At 51.5% G+C, this 13262-nt stretch overlaps 1 protein-coding gene across 1 annotated transcript in view; it reads left to right on the top strand.

The window, feature by feature from the left end:
- Ccdc40 (coiled-coil domain containing 40) overlaps nt 1-13262 on the top strand; it is a 46446-nt gene that overhangs the window by 27285 nt on the left and 5899 nt on the right. Inside the window, exons 11-17 of the mRNA XM_059272243.1 lie at nt 787-1030; nt 1125-1307; nt 5465-5710; nt 6844-7057; nt 8153-8322; nt 8530-8621; nt 10134-10254. Coding sequence (XP_059128226.1) covers nt 787-1030; nt 1125-1307; nt 5465-5710; nt 6844-7057; nt 8153-8322; nt 8530-8621; nt 10134-10254 — 1270 coding nt within the window. The remainder of the gene's footprint in view (nt 1-786; nt 1031-1124; nt 1308-5464; nt 5711-6843; nt 7058-8152; nt 8323-8529; nt 8622-10133; nt 10255-13262) is intronic.

Here is a 13262-nt window from a genome sequence, read left to right on the forward strand (position 1 = left end):
ACAACAATAAATAAATAATACACTAAAAAGTAGGGTGGAGGGGACTGAGGAAGACATCCACATTGCGTACACAAACGCACTGTACTGGTTGGATTGTGTCAATTTCACACAAACTAGAGACACCCACCTGAGGACCTCAGCTGAGGAGGTATTGTTCCCATCAGATTAGCTCCTGGGTGTGTCTGTTTCTTGATTAACGACTGACGGGAGTGTGCCTAGTCCATCGCAGACCATGCCACACCTGCACAGGTGGTCGTGGGTGTAAGAAAGCAGGCTGAGCAAGCCAGTAAGCAGCGTTCCTTCATGGCCTCTGCTGTAGTTCCTGCCTCTACGCACCCATCTTGAGTTTCCCTGATGATGGACTGCACCATGTTTCCCTCCCCCCCACACACACCAAGTTGCTTTTGGTCAGTGTTTTACCACAGCAGCAGAAAAGCAAACTGGAAGATACACATACACAAATAAATAGCAGTTAAGAGTTGGCGCTTTGGGCTGGAGAGATGGCGCAGTGGTTAAGAGCATTGGCTACTCTTCCAGAGGACCTGGGTTCAATTCCCAGCACCCACATGGCAGCTCACAGCTGTCTGTAACTCCACTTGCAGGGGATCCGACACCCTCACACAGACAAATGTACATACAAGTAAGTAAATAAATAAAATATTTTTTTTAAAAAAGAGTTGGTGCCCAAAATTATTCCTCCATATGTGGAATCCACTCAGTGAGAGTCTTCTGAGCGGATTCTCTGGTGTCCAGCCTGTGATGGGCTTTACTCTTCTGGACTTGCAGGGAGTGTGAGCATCAGATCAAGTCCATAGACGGTGAGATCGAAGCCTATAAGAGGTCCATCATGAAGGAGGAGGAGAAGAATGAGAACCTGGCCCGCCTCCTGAACCGCTCAGAGACAGAAGCCATGCTAGTACAGAAAATGACCACCCAGTGCTTAACCAAGCAAGAGGCCCTGCAGAACGAGTTCAACACCTACCAGCTTGCCCTGCAGGACACCGAGGAAATGCTGAACAAGGGCCACGTGGTGAGGCATGGCCCCCAACCGCAGGCATCTGCTCTCAGCCAGCCCATAGCAGGGTATACCCAGGCACATCCTCCCCGTGGCTCTTCCTTCGCAGGAACACTCAGCGGTCATGAGCGAACTACAGGTTGCCCGCCAGGCTGTCCGTCAAGAGCAGGAGCTACGGCAAAAGATGGATGCCTCCATCATGGACAAGCTGCAGGAACATGGGACCTCCAGCAAGATGACCATGTACTTTCAACAGCTTCTTCGGAAGCTGCAGAAGGAAAATACCAACCTGGTAGGTGGCCCCTAGCTGAGTGGGCAGGGGCTGGCCTGGAGCCAGAGGCATGTGAGCAAGGGGTCCCTGGGGTGGCCCCTCATTACCTAGTTTCTAGCTGTCAAAGGGAGACTTCTATAATTTACTTATTTTTGCTTTTTTTTTTTTTTTTTTTTGAAGGTAGGGTCTCTGTGTAGTCCTGGTTGTCCTGGGACTTGGTATGTAGATCAGGCTGGCCTTGAAACTCAGAGACATCTGCCTGTCTCGGCTCCCAAGTGCTAGGATCAAAGATGTGAGCTACCACACCCAACTCTATAATGTATTTTAATTAATTTAGTTCCTGTAATATTAGAGATTGAGTCTAAGGTCCTGCTCATGCTAGGCAAATGTTATACCACTGAAAGACCTCTTTGTCCTTCTTCTTCTCAGGTAGCCCCAGCTAGCCTCAAACTTACTACTATGTGTGTGTGTGTATATATATATGCACACATATATGTATATATATATATATACACACACAAATATATATGTATATATGACCTTGAATTTATGATCCTCCTGCGTCCTCCTCTTAAATGCTAGGATTATAGGCCCAGGCCACCATGTCCAGTTTATTAGGCCCTGGGGATGGAATGCAGAACTGAACAGTGGGTTGCATCCCTCCCCAGCTCCCCAAGCCTGCTTTTTCTTTTGAGACAGGGTCTCACTAGTTGCCAAGGCTGACCTGAACTTATCCTGTATCCCAGGCTAGGCTCTAACTTGTGATTGTCATGCCTTAATCTCTTGGCAGCTGGGATGACAGATCCAGCTAACACTGTCTTCTTGTTGAACACCTGCAGAATTTGCCCAGCATGCACAAGGCCCTGGGTTCTGTCTCCAGCACCAAGGCAGGGGGCAGAAAGGAAGGAGAGAACACAGAAAGACATAATAAAAACAATAGATGCCGTAGTTCTACCGCTCGAGAAACACTTCTAGATTTCTTCCCTTCTGCACACATTTACACACACACACACATACACACACACACACACCCTCCCTCATTCACACACTCATGTTAACATTGCACTCTTGTTAAACATCTGGTTTTAAGTTCATTTGTTTATATTTTTATTAGTTTCATTGACCTGTGACACAGAGAGAAATGTGCACAGGCATTAAGTTTGGGACTCACTGAATTTTCGTTTTACTTGACAACACCAACACATCTGCTCTTGCTGTTCCCCATTCTTCAACAACACAGACCTTCGGATTTGCATGAGCTTCATCAGGAGAGCATGACTGATGAGTCTCTTGTTAGAGGCTTCAGGCTGACTAGGGGGTTTTCAGCGTTTTGAGCAGCTCTGCACAGATACCCAGGTCTGCAAATGTCTACACTCTGAGGACAAGCTACTAAGCCACCGCTCCTGGCCAGAAGCCACCATCCAGGAGGCCGGCTTGCCCGGGAGGCCTGCAGTGTGCCTTTGACCTCCAAAGTCTGGAGCACCGCACACCTGAAAATTCATTCTAGGGCCTTGCTTTTTCCTCAGCTACATGGGAGACTGCCTTTGGGAAAGCAACTCACTACTTGAGTATTTCTTTTTCTTGAGACTGTGTCTCACTCTGTAGCTGAAACTGCCCTGGCATTCACTGTGTTGTCCCTGCCGGCGTCAAACCCATGGTCATCTTTATGCCTCTGCTTCTCAAATGCTGGGGTTACGGGTGAGCCCCCACGCCCAGCTCCTTTGTTGTTGTTGTTGTTTGCTTCTTCATATGGGGGATCCCGCTAGAATCTCCGCCCTTGGTGGCCCGGGGAGTGCTGTGTCAGGCTGAGGACACATCCCACAGAGGAGCTGCTCTGCCACTGTCTCCCTGCCACCGCACAGTCTTAGGAAGAGGGGCAGGACCTGGCCAGGTTGCATTTCTACCATCAGTTGAACCAGTACAGATCCACTCCCCACATTTTCAGCTCCACTTGTGTGATCCCAGCCCAGGCTCTCTCATTCTGTCCTTCTGGGAATTTGGAGATGAGGAACATAGGGGTCCATCCAGGCTTAGATAGGGGTGTCTCTGCAGTTAACCCCTGAATCCAGCTCCCTTGAGAACCTGATCCTCCATCTGACTAGGGCCTCGGGCCCAGCCTTGGGCCCTGGGGGCTCAGCTGTCTTTCCTGCCACCTTGAAGGTGGCAGAGGATTGGACCTGCTACCGCTGCTGCTTCCTGTCATGGTGGCTATTTGTCACCTGGCCTCCTGAAAGGGCAGCAGCCTCGACATTCCCACTCCGCACACACTTTTGACCTGACTGTACAAGGAAGGGGACAAGGCTGCCTGGAAAGTCCAGGCCGACGTGGCTCAAGTCCTTCCCGTGAGAGCAGGGCAGGCAGAAGAGAAGGTGTCTCGGGTGCCTTTGAGACACTAAGGAGCGAGGTGGGTGTGAAGTAGCCTGCCCGGTCCCATTGTTGCACAGGCTAGACCTGTCCCCTAAGGTCTTCTGTTGGCAGGCCCCCACCCTTCCCCTTCCTAGATTGGGCATGGACTATCCCCACCTCTTCCCACCAGAGGGCAGTAAAGAGTCTTAGGCTAACAACTACTTATTATTGTGGTTTTCCAACTGAAGTGGAGCCTTTGAAAAGGGACACTGGATACTCAAAAGCCCTGTGCACTGGTGACGGATGGGGCAGGAAAGGGTCCCATCTTGGAAGAGGATCAGAGGGTGGCAGTCACGATTCTGTCTGGGGCTAGTGCAGAGGGAAGCGGGGAAGGGTGTCAATGCAGGACCTCATTATAAACTCAGAAGCAGAGCTGAGGTCCTGGAGTTCCGGGGAGGCCAGGATGCTTTCCACGGGTCACAGGGGGTAGTGTCAGAGGTAGTGTATTCTGCCCAATCATAGTGTGAGAGGAAGACTATGCCATAATCTGAAAGGGGTCAGGAAACATCCTACTGCGCACTGCACAACCATTAAAAATTATATAAGAGGAGGCTAAAGGTGATGACACACGCCTTTAATCTCAGTACCTGGGGGGCAGAGGCAGGTGGATCTTTGTGGGTTTGATGCCAGCCAGCTCTATACAGTGAGACCTTATCTCAAAAAAATTGTTTTAATTACATAAGAATATGAGACGGGGGTGCTGGAGAGATGGCTCAGAGGTTAAGAGCACTGGCTGCTCTTCCAGAGGTCCTGAGTTCAATTCCCAGCAACCACATGGTGGCTCACAGCCATCTCTAATGAGATCCGGTGCCCTCTTCTGGCATACAGGCATACATGAGGCAGAACACTGTACACATAATAAATAAATAAATCTTTAAGAAAAAAAGAATATGAGACAGTGTCTGTCAGGCTAAAGAGATCTGTGGCATGTGACCCCACCCCTGCTCTCCTAAGGGGTACGGAAGGGTGGGGGCCTGGGAGGGTGGGGGTATGGGAGGGTGTACATAACATAACACTGGAGGAAGGGTAGGCTTCCAGGTGGTCTGGTGGCTAGCTTTGTGACAGAATCACCCATGGTTCAACACTTTCTCCTCTGCACTTACACTCTGCTTGTTTCTAAAGAAAACCCAGCATGGACAGCTTCTTTCTCCTCCCTCCCTCCCTCCCTCCAAGATCTTACTATATAACCCTGCCTGGCCTGGAACTCAATATGTAGACCAGGGTGGTCTCAAACTCATAGTGATCTTCCTGCCTCTACTTCCCAAGTGCTAGGATTAAAGATACGAACCAGCCCAGAGGCAGAGACAGATGGGTCTCTGAGTTTGAAGCTAACCTGTAAGGAAAGAAAGACATGAACAAGCCCCCCTTTTGTCCTTTTGAGAGAAAGGGGGGAGGGAGGGAGGGAGGGAGGGAGAGGAGAGAGAGAGAGAGAGAGAGAGAGAGAGAGAGAGAGAGAGAATGTCTCTTGCAGCCCACACTGACCTCAAACTCATTATGTAGCCCAGGCTGGCCTTGAACTCAAGATTCTCCCGCCTCGGCCTCCCATGTGCTGGGATCACATGCTTGTGCCACCACACCCAGCTTTATTTTTCGCAGGCCATCTCCATGTGTAAACAGGCCCCTTGTAGGTTCTCAAGACACAGGGCCAATTAGCTTCCTGGTGACTGCATGCAGGGATCACTCCAGAATACATGTAGAGTGTCAAGGAAGCAGCAGTCGGGCCCATTCAAGTGGCAGAAAACGCTCACACCCATTGCCCTTCATGCCCTCAGGTGACACATCTTTCCAAACTTGACGGCGACATTGCTCAGGCCACCCTGGACATCACCAACACCAGCTGCAAGGTAGACATGCACAAGAAGACGCTGGCAGAGCTGGACAAAGAGGTGAAGCGGTTCAATGACCTCATCACCAACAGCGAGAGCGAGATCGTCCGGCGCACCATCCTCATCGAGAGGAAGCAGAGTCTCATCAACTTCTTCAACAAGCAGCTGGAGCAGATAGTGTCTGTGCTGGGGGTGAGGCACTGCCCTGGGCTCCGAGCTACGTGCCTGGGTGCTCGCAGACAGCAAGCACCCCCCTTTCATCTCCCCATCCCACTGGTGAGGTGGCTATGTGTGCGCGCTCCAGGCTGCAGCCACCATGGCGGTCATCGTACTGTTTCTTGCACGAGACCAGAAAGGAAAGGGTCTAGGCTGGGCCGGGTGACACAGCTACTCCCCACTTCTATAACCGGGACCTGAACTCCACATCGTTCACGTCTGGCATGAGCCTTCTTTTGATTTTGTTGTTTGTTTTGTGGGACAGGGTGTCACTGTGTGGCCCAGGTGACCCTAGAACCTGACATCCTGCAGCCTGGGCTTCTGAGGGCCGTGTGCTACGCACCTGGGTTCTTTTGATTTTCTTCGTGGCTTGTGAGACACAGACACACAACACGGGTGGTGGGCTGGACTTACTACGGCACTAGGCAAAGTGGTTTAATCATTGAGGGCCCAGTGTCTTCTTACCTGGTCACTCAGGCACCTGTAACCTAAGGACCTACCATGGGCTTCAAGTCCTCAAGAAGAGCACACTGTCAGGGAAGCCCTGTGCTGGCCATAAACCTTGATGGTCTGAGGTCAGAGGACAGTATACAGAGTCTCCTTTCGGGTCAAAGGCTGTGCCCACGAGGACCTGGGACTTCAAGGCCAGTGAAAGGAGTCTCGGGACTCCTGGGGACTGTCTGAGCCCTTGGAGTAAATGCCTTGAATTCATGATTCTCCATAGCCCACCCCAAAAGAAGGCCTGTGGGGAGCTGGCTCAGTCGGTAAAGTACTTGCTTCATGATCATAAGGATCTGGGTTCCACCCCAGCACCCACAGTAAAAACAGAGCATGACAGTTTGTAACTCCAATCCCAGCACTGGGGAGGTGGGGGCTGGAGGATCCCTGCAGCCTGCTGGCCAGTCAGTCTAACCAGTCAATAAATCCCAGATTCACCAAGAGACCCTGTCTGAGCAAAATAACACTCAACATGGAACTCTCACCTCTGTGGCCATACGCACACGCACGCACGCGCACTTGTGCACATGCGTATACACCACACATTAATAATAATAAAGCAAACCTGTGGCTACCGAGGTTCACGCTGCACTCTGATTAAATCCCTCCAGGGGGAAGAAGCTGGACCCCTGGAGCTGGAGATCAAAAGGCTGTCGAAGCTGTGTGAGGAGAACAACGCAGGAGTGGCTGAGGCGCAGATGGCGTGGCTGCGGCTGCAGCAGGAACTGGTCCAGGTCACACACGAACGCGAGGAGCAGCTGGTGTCCCTGGACCAACTTAACAAGGAGCTGCACATTATGGAGCAAAAGAAGCTCCGCGTAGAGAGTGAGCCGTGGGGGAGGGGCTGCCCAGCACTGAGGCTGTAAGCCTGAGGCTAGCCTGGGCTACATAGGAAGACCCTGTTTCAAAACAAAGCAAACCACGAAAATTCTAAAGCCATCTAATTTGCCGGTGCTATCCACCTGTACTCCTGAGGTCTGTGGGAGATGGGAACAAAATGCTCCTTCTTCAAGGGAACTCAGAGGTCTGTGAAACTCAGACGAATGCAGCCAGCCTCCTCAACTCCTGCCCTTGACTGGTTAGAGCGCTTGGTTCCCACCCCACAGACCTCAGAAGCACGGTGGATCCCTCCGGGTTGTCCCTGTGCTGAGAAGTGACCCTTCAGTGACCTCACCAGGGGCCTGCCAGGATGTCCTTCCTGGGTCACCACCAACATGGCACCCTACTGAGATATCCTGGGTCCCACGGGGTCCAGATAGGAGAGCCAGTTAAATGCTGCCTGGAGATCCGGGGCCCTTGCGGCTGCCCCCTTCCCAGCGATCCCATCACATCCTCTCACAGCCTTTGGTTACTCACAGCCAAGTGGAGTGTGCAAGGCTGCCTGGCACCAGCAGTGAATAGCACTGTGGGAAGCCAGAGCTGGCTGGAATGCGAAGCTCCCCCCCCCCCACACACACACACACACAGGGATGAGACCAGCAAAGATAGGCACATCCAGAGACCTGGCCCTGAGCCAGCCAAGGATACTGGTGGGGAAAGGGCAGAACTGTATGGGTCACATACCCTGGTGTCTTTTTTCTTTTTTCTTTTTTTTTCCATCAAAATGTCAAGAACATCTTTTGTCTTTCTCCTTTTCACCCTGCCCTGAGGCCAGGTGGTGGAGGCAAAGGGCCTGCTAAGATACCCACAGCATCTGAGCTCCGCCCGCCTGCTCTCCACCTGTGCGTCTGCAGCAGGAGGTCCTTCCAGGGACCAAGTTTAGGGAAACAAAGTCCGGGAAGACACCAGCCTCCTCTCCATAGAGGGGCACGTGGTTGAGTCAGACAGGGCAGGAGGGGAGCCACAGGAGGGTGTGGCTGCTGTCTGCCGAGGACCTTGGCCCTCCAGCACCCCCCCCCCCACCTGCCTGTCCTCCCACAGACAAGATTGAGCAAGAGAAGAGAGAACAGAAGGAGATCCACCGCCACATGAAGGACCTGGACAACGACCTGACCAAGCTCAACCTGCTGATGGACAAGAACCGGTGCAACTCAGACCAGCTGCAGCAAAGCAACCTGGTGGCCGAGACAGAGTTCGTGCGCACACTGAAGGTCGGCACCGCCCACTGCACACTCTGTCACTGGCAGGGTGTGATGGCGAGTCAGCTCTCTCTGTGGCACACACATCCTTGATTCGGGCAGATTCCCTAGAGGGGCTTGTGGAGGGATCGGAATGCCGGTCTAAGGCCTTGCCAGTCCTGAGGGACTCCAGGGGCCACAGCCCTGAGCCTTCCTCACAGCTCTCCTCGGTCACCACAGGCTGCAGAGAAGGAGACCATCCAAATGCAAGAAAAGCTGACGCAGCTCCGTGAGGAAAAGACCACCCTCCTCAACAGCCTAGTGGAGGCAGAGTGAGTAGGGCTCAACTGTGTGCTGGTGCTCAGTGTCACCGGGCCCGTCATGGTTCTGTGGGCATTGCCACCAAACATTGGCACCACTGGTGGGGAGCAGCTCTGAAGGCCACTTTTGTGGACCCCAGAGAACTACAGAAAGTTGCCGTACAGATCTGTAGAATACCCCTTGGCAGCAACTACCAACCAAGCCAGTTACCTCTGGATATCGAGTGGTTTTCTTTGGGATAAACTTTATAAAGTATATCTTATTTTTATGAAAAAAGGTAGTAATATATAAGCCCAACCCCAAACATTTTACACTATGACAAATTATTGAGAGTAGAAAAGAGAAAATGGGGAGATGTCTTAGTGGATGAGGGTGCTTGCATGAGGGCCTGAGTTCAATCTCCAGCTCCTACATAAAAAGCCAGGCATGGTCAAGTGTGTCCATAACCCCAGCATGATGAAATGTGTTCTAGCTCTAGGTTCAATGAGAGACCTGTCTCCTGAGACTACTCAGATAATAGAGCAGGAAACCAGATGTCCTATGGCTTCTGTGTGTGTGTGCACAGGTGCATACCACCGCTATACACACATTAAACACTGGGAAAGGGAAAACATGTAATAACAACTCTGCTCCGTACCTGTGCGTGTGCGCGTGTGCGCGTGCGCATGCGTGTGCGTGTGGGCATATGCATGTGTACTGGGGACAGAATTTAGGACCTTGCACATGCCAGGCATGTGCTCTGTCACTAATCCCCAATCTCATCACAAGAGACTGCTACATAGATATATTTCTTTCTTGTTTTGTTTGTAGCAAAACCATTCCCTTTGAGGCATTGTTATGGTGTCTTTGCACAGATTTGCACACACATATACCTCTCCCATGGAAACCGTGAGGGGGCCCCTTGATTGACAGGAGTGCTCTAGAAGGGATAATGTGTTTCTTGCCATTTGACAAGGTCTGTACATTAATACACATAACACACACACACACACACACACACACACACACACACACACACACACACGGTGGTGGCTTTGGGGCATGTGTTCTGGGTTACATTTGGACAGCTTCCTGCCAGAACTATTTGGCCTTTGGACTTTTTTATCCAACTTTTTCCAATCACATGTACATTCTCAGTTCCTAAGGCATACATCCCTGCTGCCTCCCATCTCTCTCTCTTTTAAGGATGTCTCTGAAACTAGAGTTACAGTCAGTAGTGAACCGCCACACGGGTGCTGGGAACTGGACCCAGGCCCTCTGCAAGGGCAGCCTGTGTTCTTAGCTGCTCCTATGGGGCCATCTCCCCAGCTGCAGTCTCTCACCTCTCCCTCTTTTAACACTTCCTTTTCCTCCTCCTCCTTCTCTCTCTTCCCTCTTTTCCTCTCCTCCCCACCTGTCTCAAGGAACCTGAGTAAAGAGTTTGTGGCTTCGTTTGCCACAGTTCTGGGCAGAATGGGGGTGGGGGTCCTGCCACCCCAGCTCACACTGCTCTGGCTCTGACGTTGCCTCTCCTGCCTCTAAAGACACCAGATCATGCTCTGGGAGAAAAAAATCCAGCTGGCAAAAGAGATGCGTGCTTCAGTGGATTCTGAGACCGGGCAGACAGAGATCCGTGCCATGAAGGCCGAGATCCACAGGATGAAGGTGAGTGTGTCAGTGGGCACAGGTGGCGGGGATGCTGCAGATCGGGAACCACTGAGCCACCCTGCCAGTGGCAACAGGTGAGATACCTGGGGAGGACCCGTTGCTGCACAGTGACTGTGTTCCATGGTCACAGGCTCTGTGTCACCACCCACCCCTCACACCAGGGTCTGCCTGACTTTTGTCTGTATTGTGCAGAGTAATCCCACACTAGCCAGGACATGTGATCGTATGCACATCACTTGATAACATGTTGTTTTATTGTGACTCCTAGCAGTCAAGGCTCTTTGATATTTTCAAATACTGGTTGTAAAACCCAGTTTCCCAGCCCACTGATCTAACTGTGGAACGAGAACCTCATACGGGCTGATGTGGTGGTGCACATCTTTAATCCCAGCAGCTCGAGGCCAGCCTAGTGTACACAGCAAGTTCCAGGCTAGCCAGGGTGACATAGTGAGACCCTGTCTCAAAAAGCAAAATCAACAAAAACAACTCTTTTTTTTTTTTTTTTTTTAAGGCTCAGGGGGGTGCCTCATCCCATCTCTCACGAGCAGTAGACATCACTAATGCTAAGAACAACTAAATCACAAGTGATCGTCAGTTTAAGGTTCAAGACCTTAGGGATAAAAATAAGAGCAGTTAGGGGCTGGAGAGATGGCTTAGCAGTTATGGCTGCTCTTCCGGAGGTCCCAGGTTTGATTGTCAGCACCCATGTGGCCGCTCACTGTTTTCTGTAACTCCAGCCCCAGAGACCAGATGTTCTCTTCAGGCCTCCACAGGCACCAGGCATGTGCGTGGTGCACAGACATGCATGCAGGGAATACGCCCATGCACAGAAGAGGAAAATGTTAAATAAAAAACAACTAGATCAGTTAACCAAAATGGCATTGCCTTTCCAATGGCATTTATTATGTAAAGGCCTCAGGCTGTTGGGCTACTCTTCAGCTCTGAGGCGTGTGCTGAGCTAGCAGGTAGCTTGGCAGTCAGGCACTTGCGTGCATGTTCAAGGCCCAGGATTTGATCCCCAGTGTGACCGATTGTCAACTTGACAGGACCCACAGTCACCTGGAGGACAGTGTCTGGGCACACCTGTGAGGTGTCGTCTAGATTCGTTTAGCGCCTGGGAGGGATTATCTGAGTTAGGCTAATTGAGGTTGCAAGAGCCACCGGAGCTGTGAGCCCCCCTCTCTACAGGCTAGAGTCCTGGACTCAGTAAAGGGAGGCCAGCAGCAGCACTCACTGCTGACTGTGGATGTGGTGAGCAGCCGGCCCAGGCCCTGCTCCCTTCCCTGCCGTGACGGACTGGGCTGCTTAGAAGTGCAAGCCAGATGAGCCCCTCCCTCCCTTAAATTCTTTTTGCTCCGCTATTTTGTCACAGCAAGAAAATAAGTAACTAACACACCCAGCATCCATAAAAGAAAACATAAAGCCAAGTACCACTATACGCCTGCAATCCATCCCAGCATCCAGGGGGAACGAGGCAAGAGGATATCAAGTTCAAGGCCAGCCTCAATATATAGTGAGACCCTGCTTCAAAAATAATATTAAAATACTCAATTGAATTGAATTTTCAAAGCATAGGCAGGCTGGATGTGGTGGTGCACACCTGTGTAATCCCAGCACTTGGAAGGTGGAGGCAGGAGGATCAGGAGTTCAAAGTCATCCTCAGCTACATAGAGAATACAAAGTAAGTCTGGACTGACTACATGAGACCCTGTCTCAAAAGAAAAGCACAGAAATCGTATGATTGTTGCCTCGAACTAGCTCCCCCTCCGTGGGGTGGGGGGAAAGCCGAGGTCCCTGCGTGCCATGTTGCCATGTCAGCCCCACAGGGGTCAGTGGCCTCCCTCCACACAGACAGATGGCTTGGCTTCCTCCACCTCCACAAAACCAGCGTGCACAGATGTGACCCCAGCCTCAGCTGTGACAGACCAGTGTGGGCCACCTCAGCTATGACCTATGTGCGTTGGTGGTTTGGACCCAGCCCGACATAACCAAGGCCATCTCAGTCATAACTGCCTTCTTGCCAACCAGGTGACCCTGGCAACGTTCCAAACCCTATAGCACAAACGAAGTCATTGAGCCCATCAGCTGGGCATGGTATGCCATGGTGAGCCATTGACACATGGGCTTTCTTTCTTTCTTTGGAAAGATTTTATTATTTTGAGCCAGGCATAGTATCGAACTCCTTTAATCCAGCACTCGGGAGGCAGAGGCAGGCAGATCTCTGTGAGTTCAAGGTCAGCCTGGTCTACAGAATGAGTTCCAGGACAGCCAGAGCTATATATTGAGACTCTGTCTCAAAATTTTTTAAATTATTTATTTGTAATTGTGTCTATCTGTGTGTGCACTTGCGCGGGGGTATGTGCGCATGAGTACAGCCCAAGGAGCGCAGAAGAAGCATCAGATTCCCTGAAGCTGGAGTTACAGGCAGTTGTGAACCTCCTGGTTCCTGGGTGCTGGGGATCAAAGAGCAGCAAGCACTGTTGAACAACTGAGCCATCTCTCCAGCGTCCCCACCCCCAGGCTGTTTGGTAATCGATGTTAGTAGTTGGTGAGGTTCGTTCATCTGGCTGTTCACCTCTGCCTAGCTTAGCACAGAAACCTCTTCTTACTTCCTTGGGATGTGGCCACCCAAGGCATGCTCTGTTCACAAGTCCCCATTAAATTGTGCCTCCTGTGATCCTAGCTCTGTCTGTCACTTGCCCCCTGTTCCCGGTTCCTTCTGCACTGAGTGGAGTTTTTCAGAACCAGTGAGGGTTCCCCAGAGAAGCAGACCCAACAAGGCGTGTGTACAGTCGTGCTCCATGCTGTCAGTCACGCACCTGCACACAATGATGGCCCAGGAGAGACCTAGGAGGGCCAGCACCATCTGTCAGCCGAGATCCAAAGACTGAGAAGGGACGGGTGGTGAGCTTCATCCCAACACATCAGCTCCAGCATGGAAAGCATGCCACCCCAGCCTTGAGGGGCTACATCTTCCACCATCTTTCCAGGCACCCCCACTGGAG

Source organism: Peromyscus eremicus, chromosome 8a (genome assembly GCF_949786415.1).
Source record: "Peromyscus eremicus chromosome 8a, PerEre_H2_v1, whole genome shotgun sequence".
In the NCBI taxonomy this organism is placed as follows: Eukaryota; Metazoa; Chordata; class Mammalia; order Rodentia; family Cricetidae; genus Peromyscus; species Peromyscus eremicus.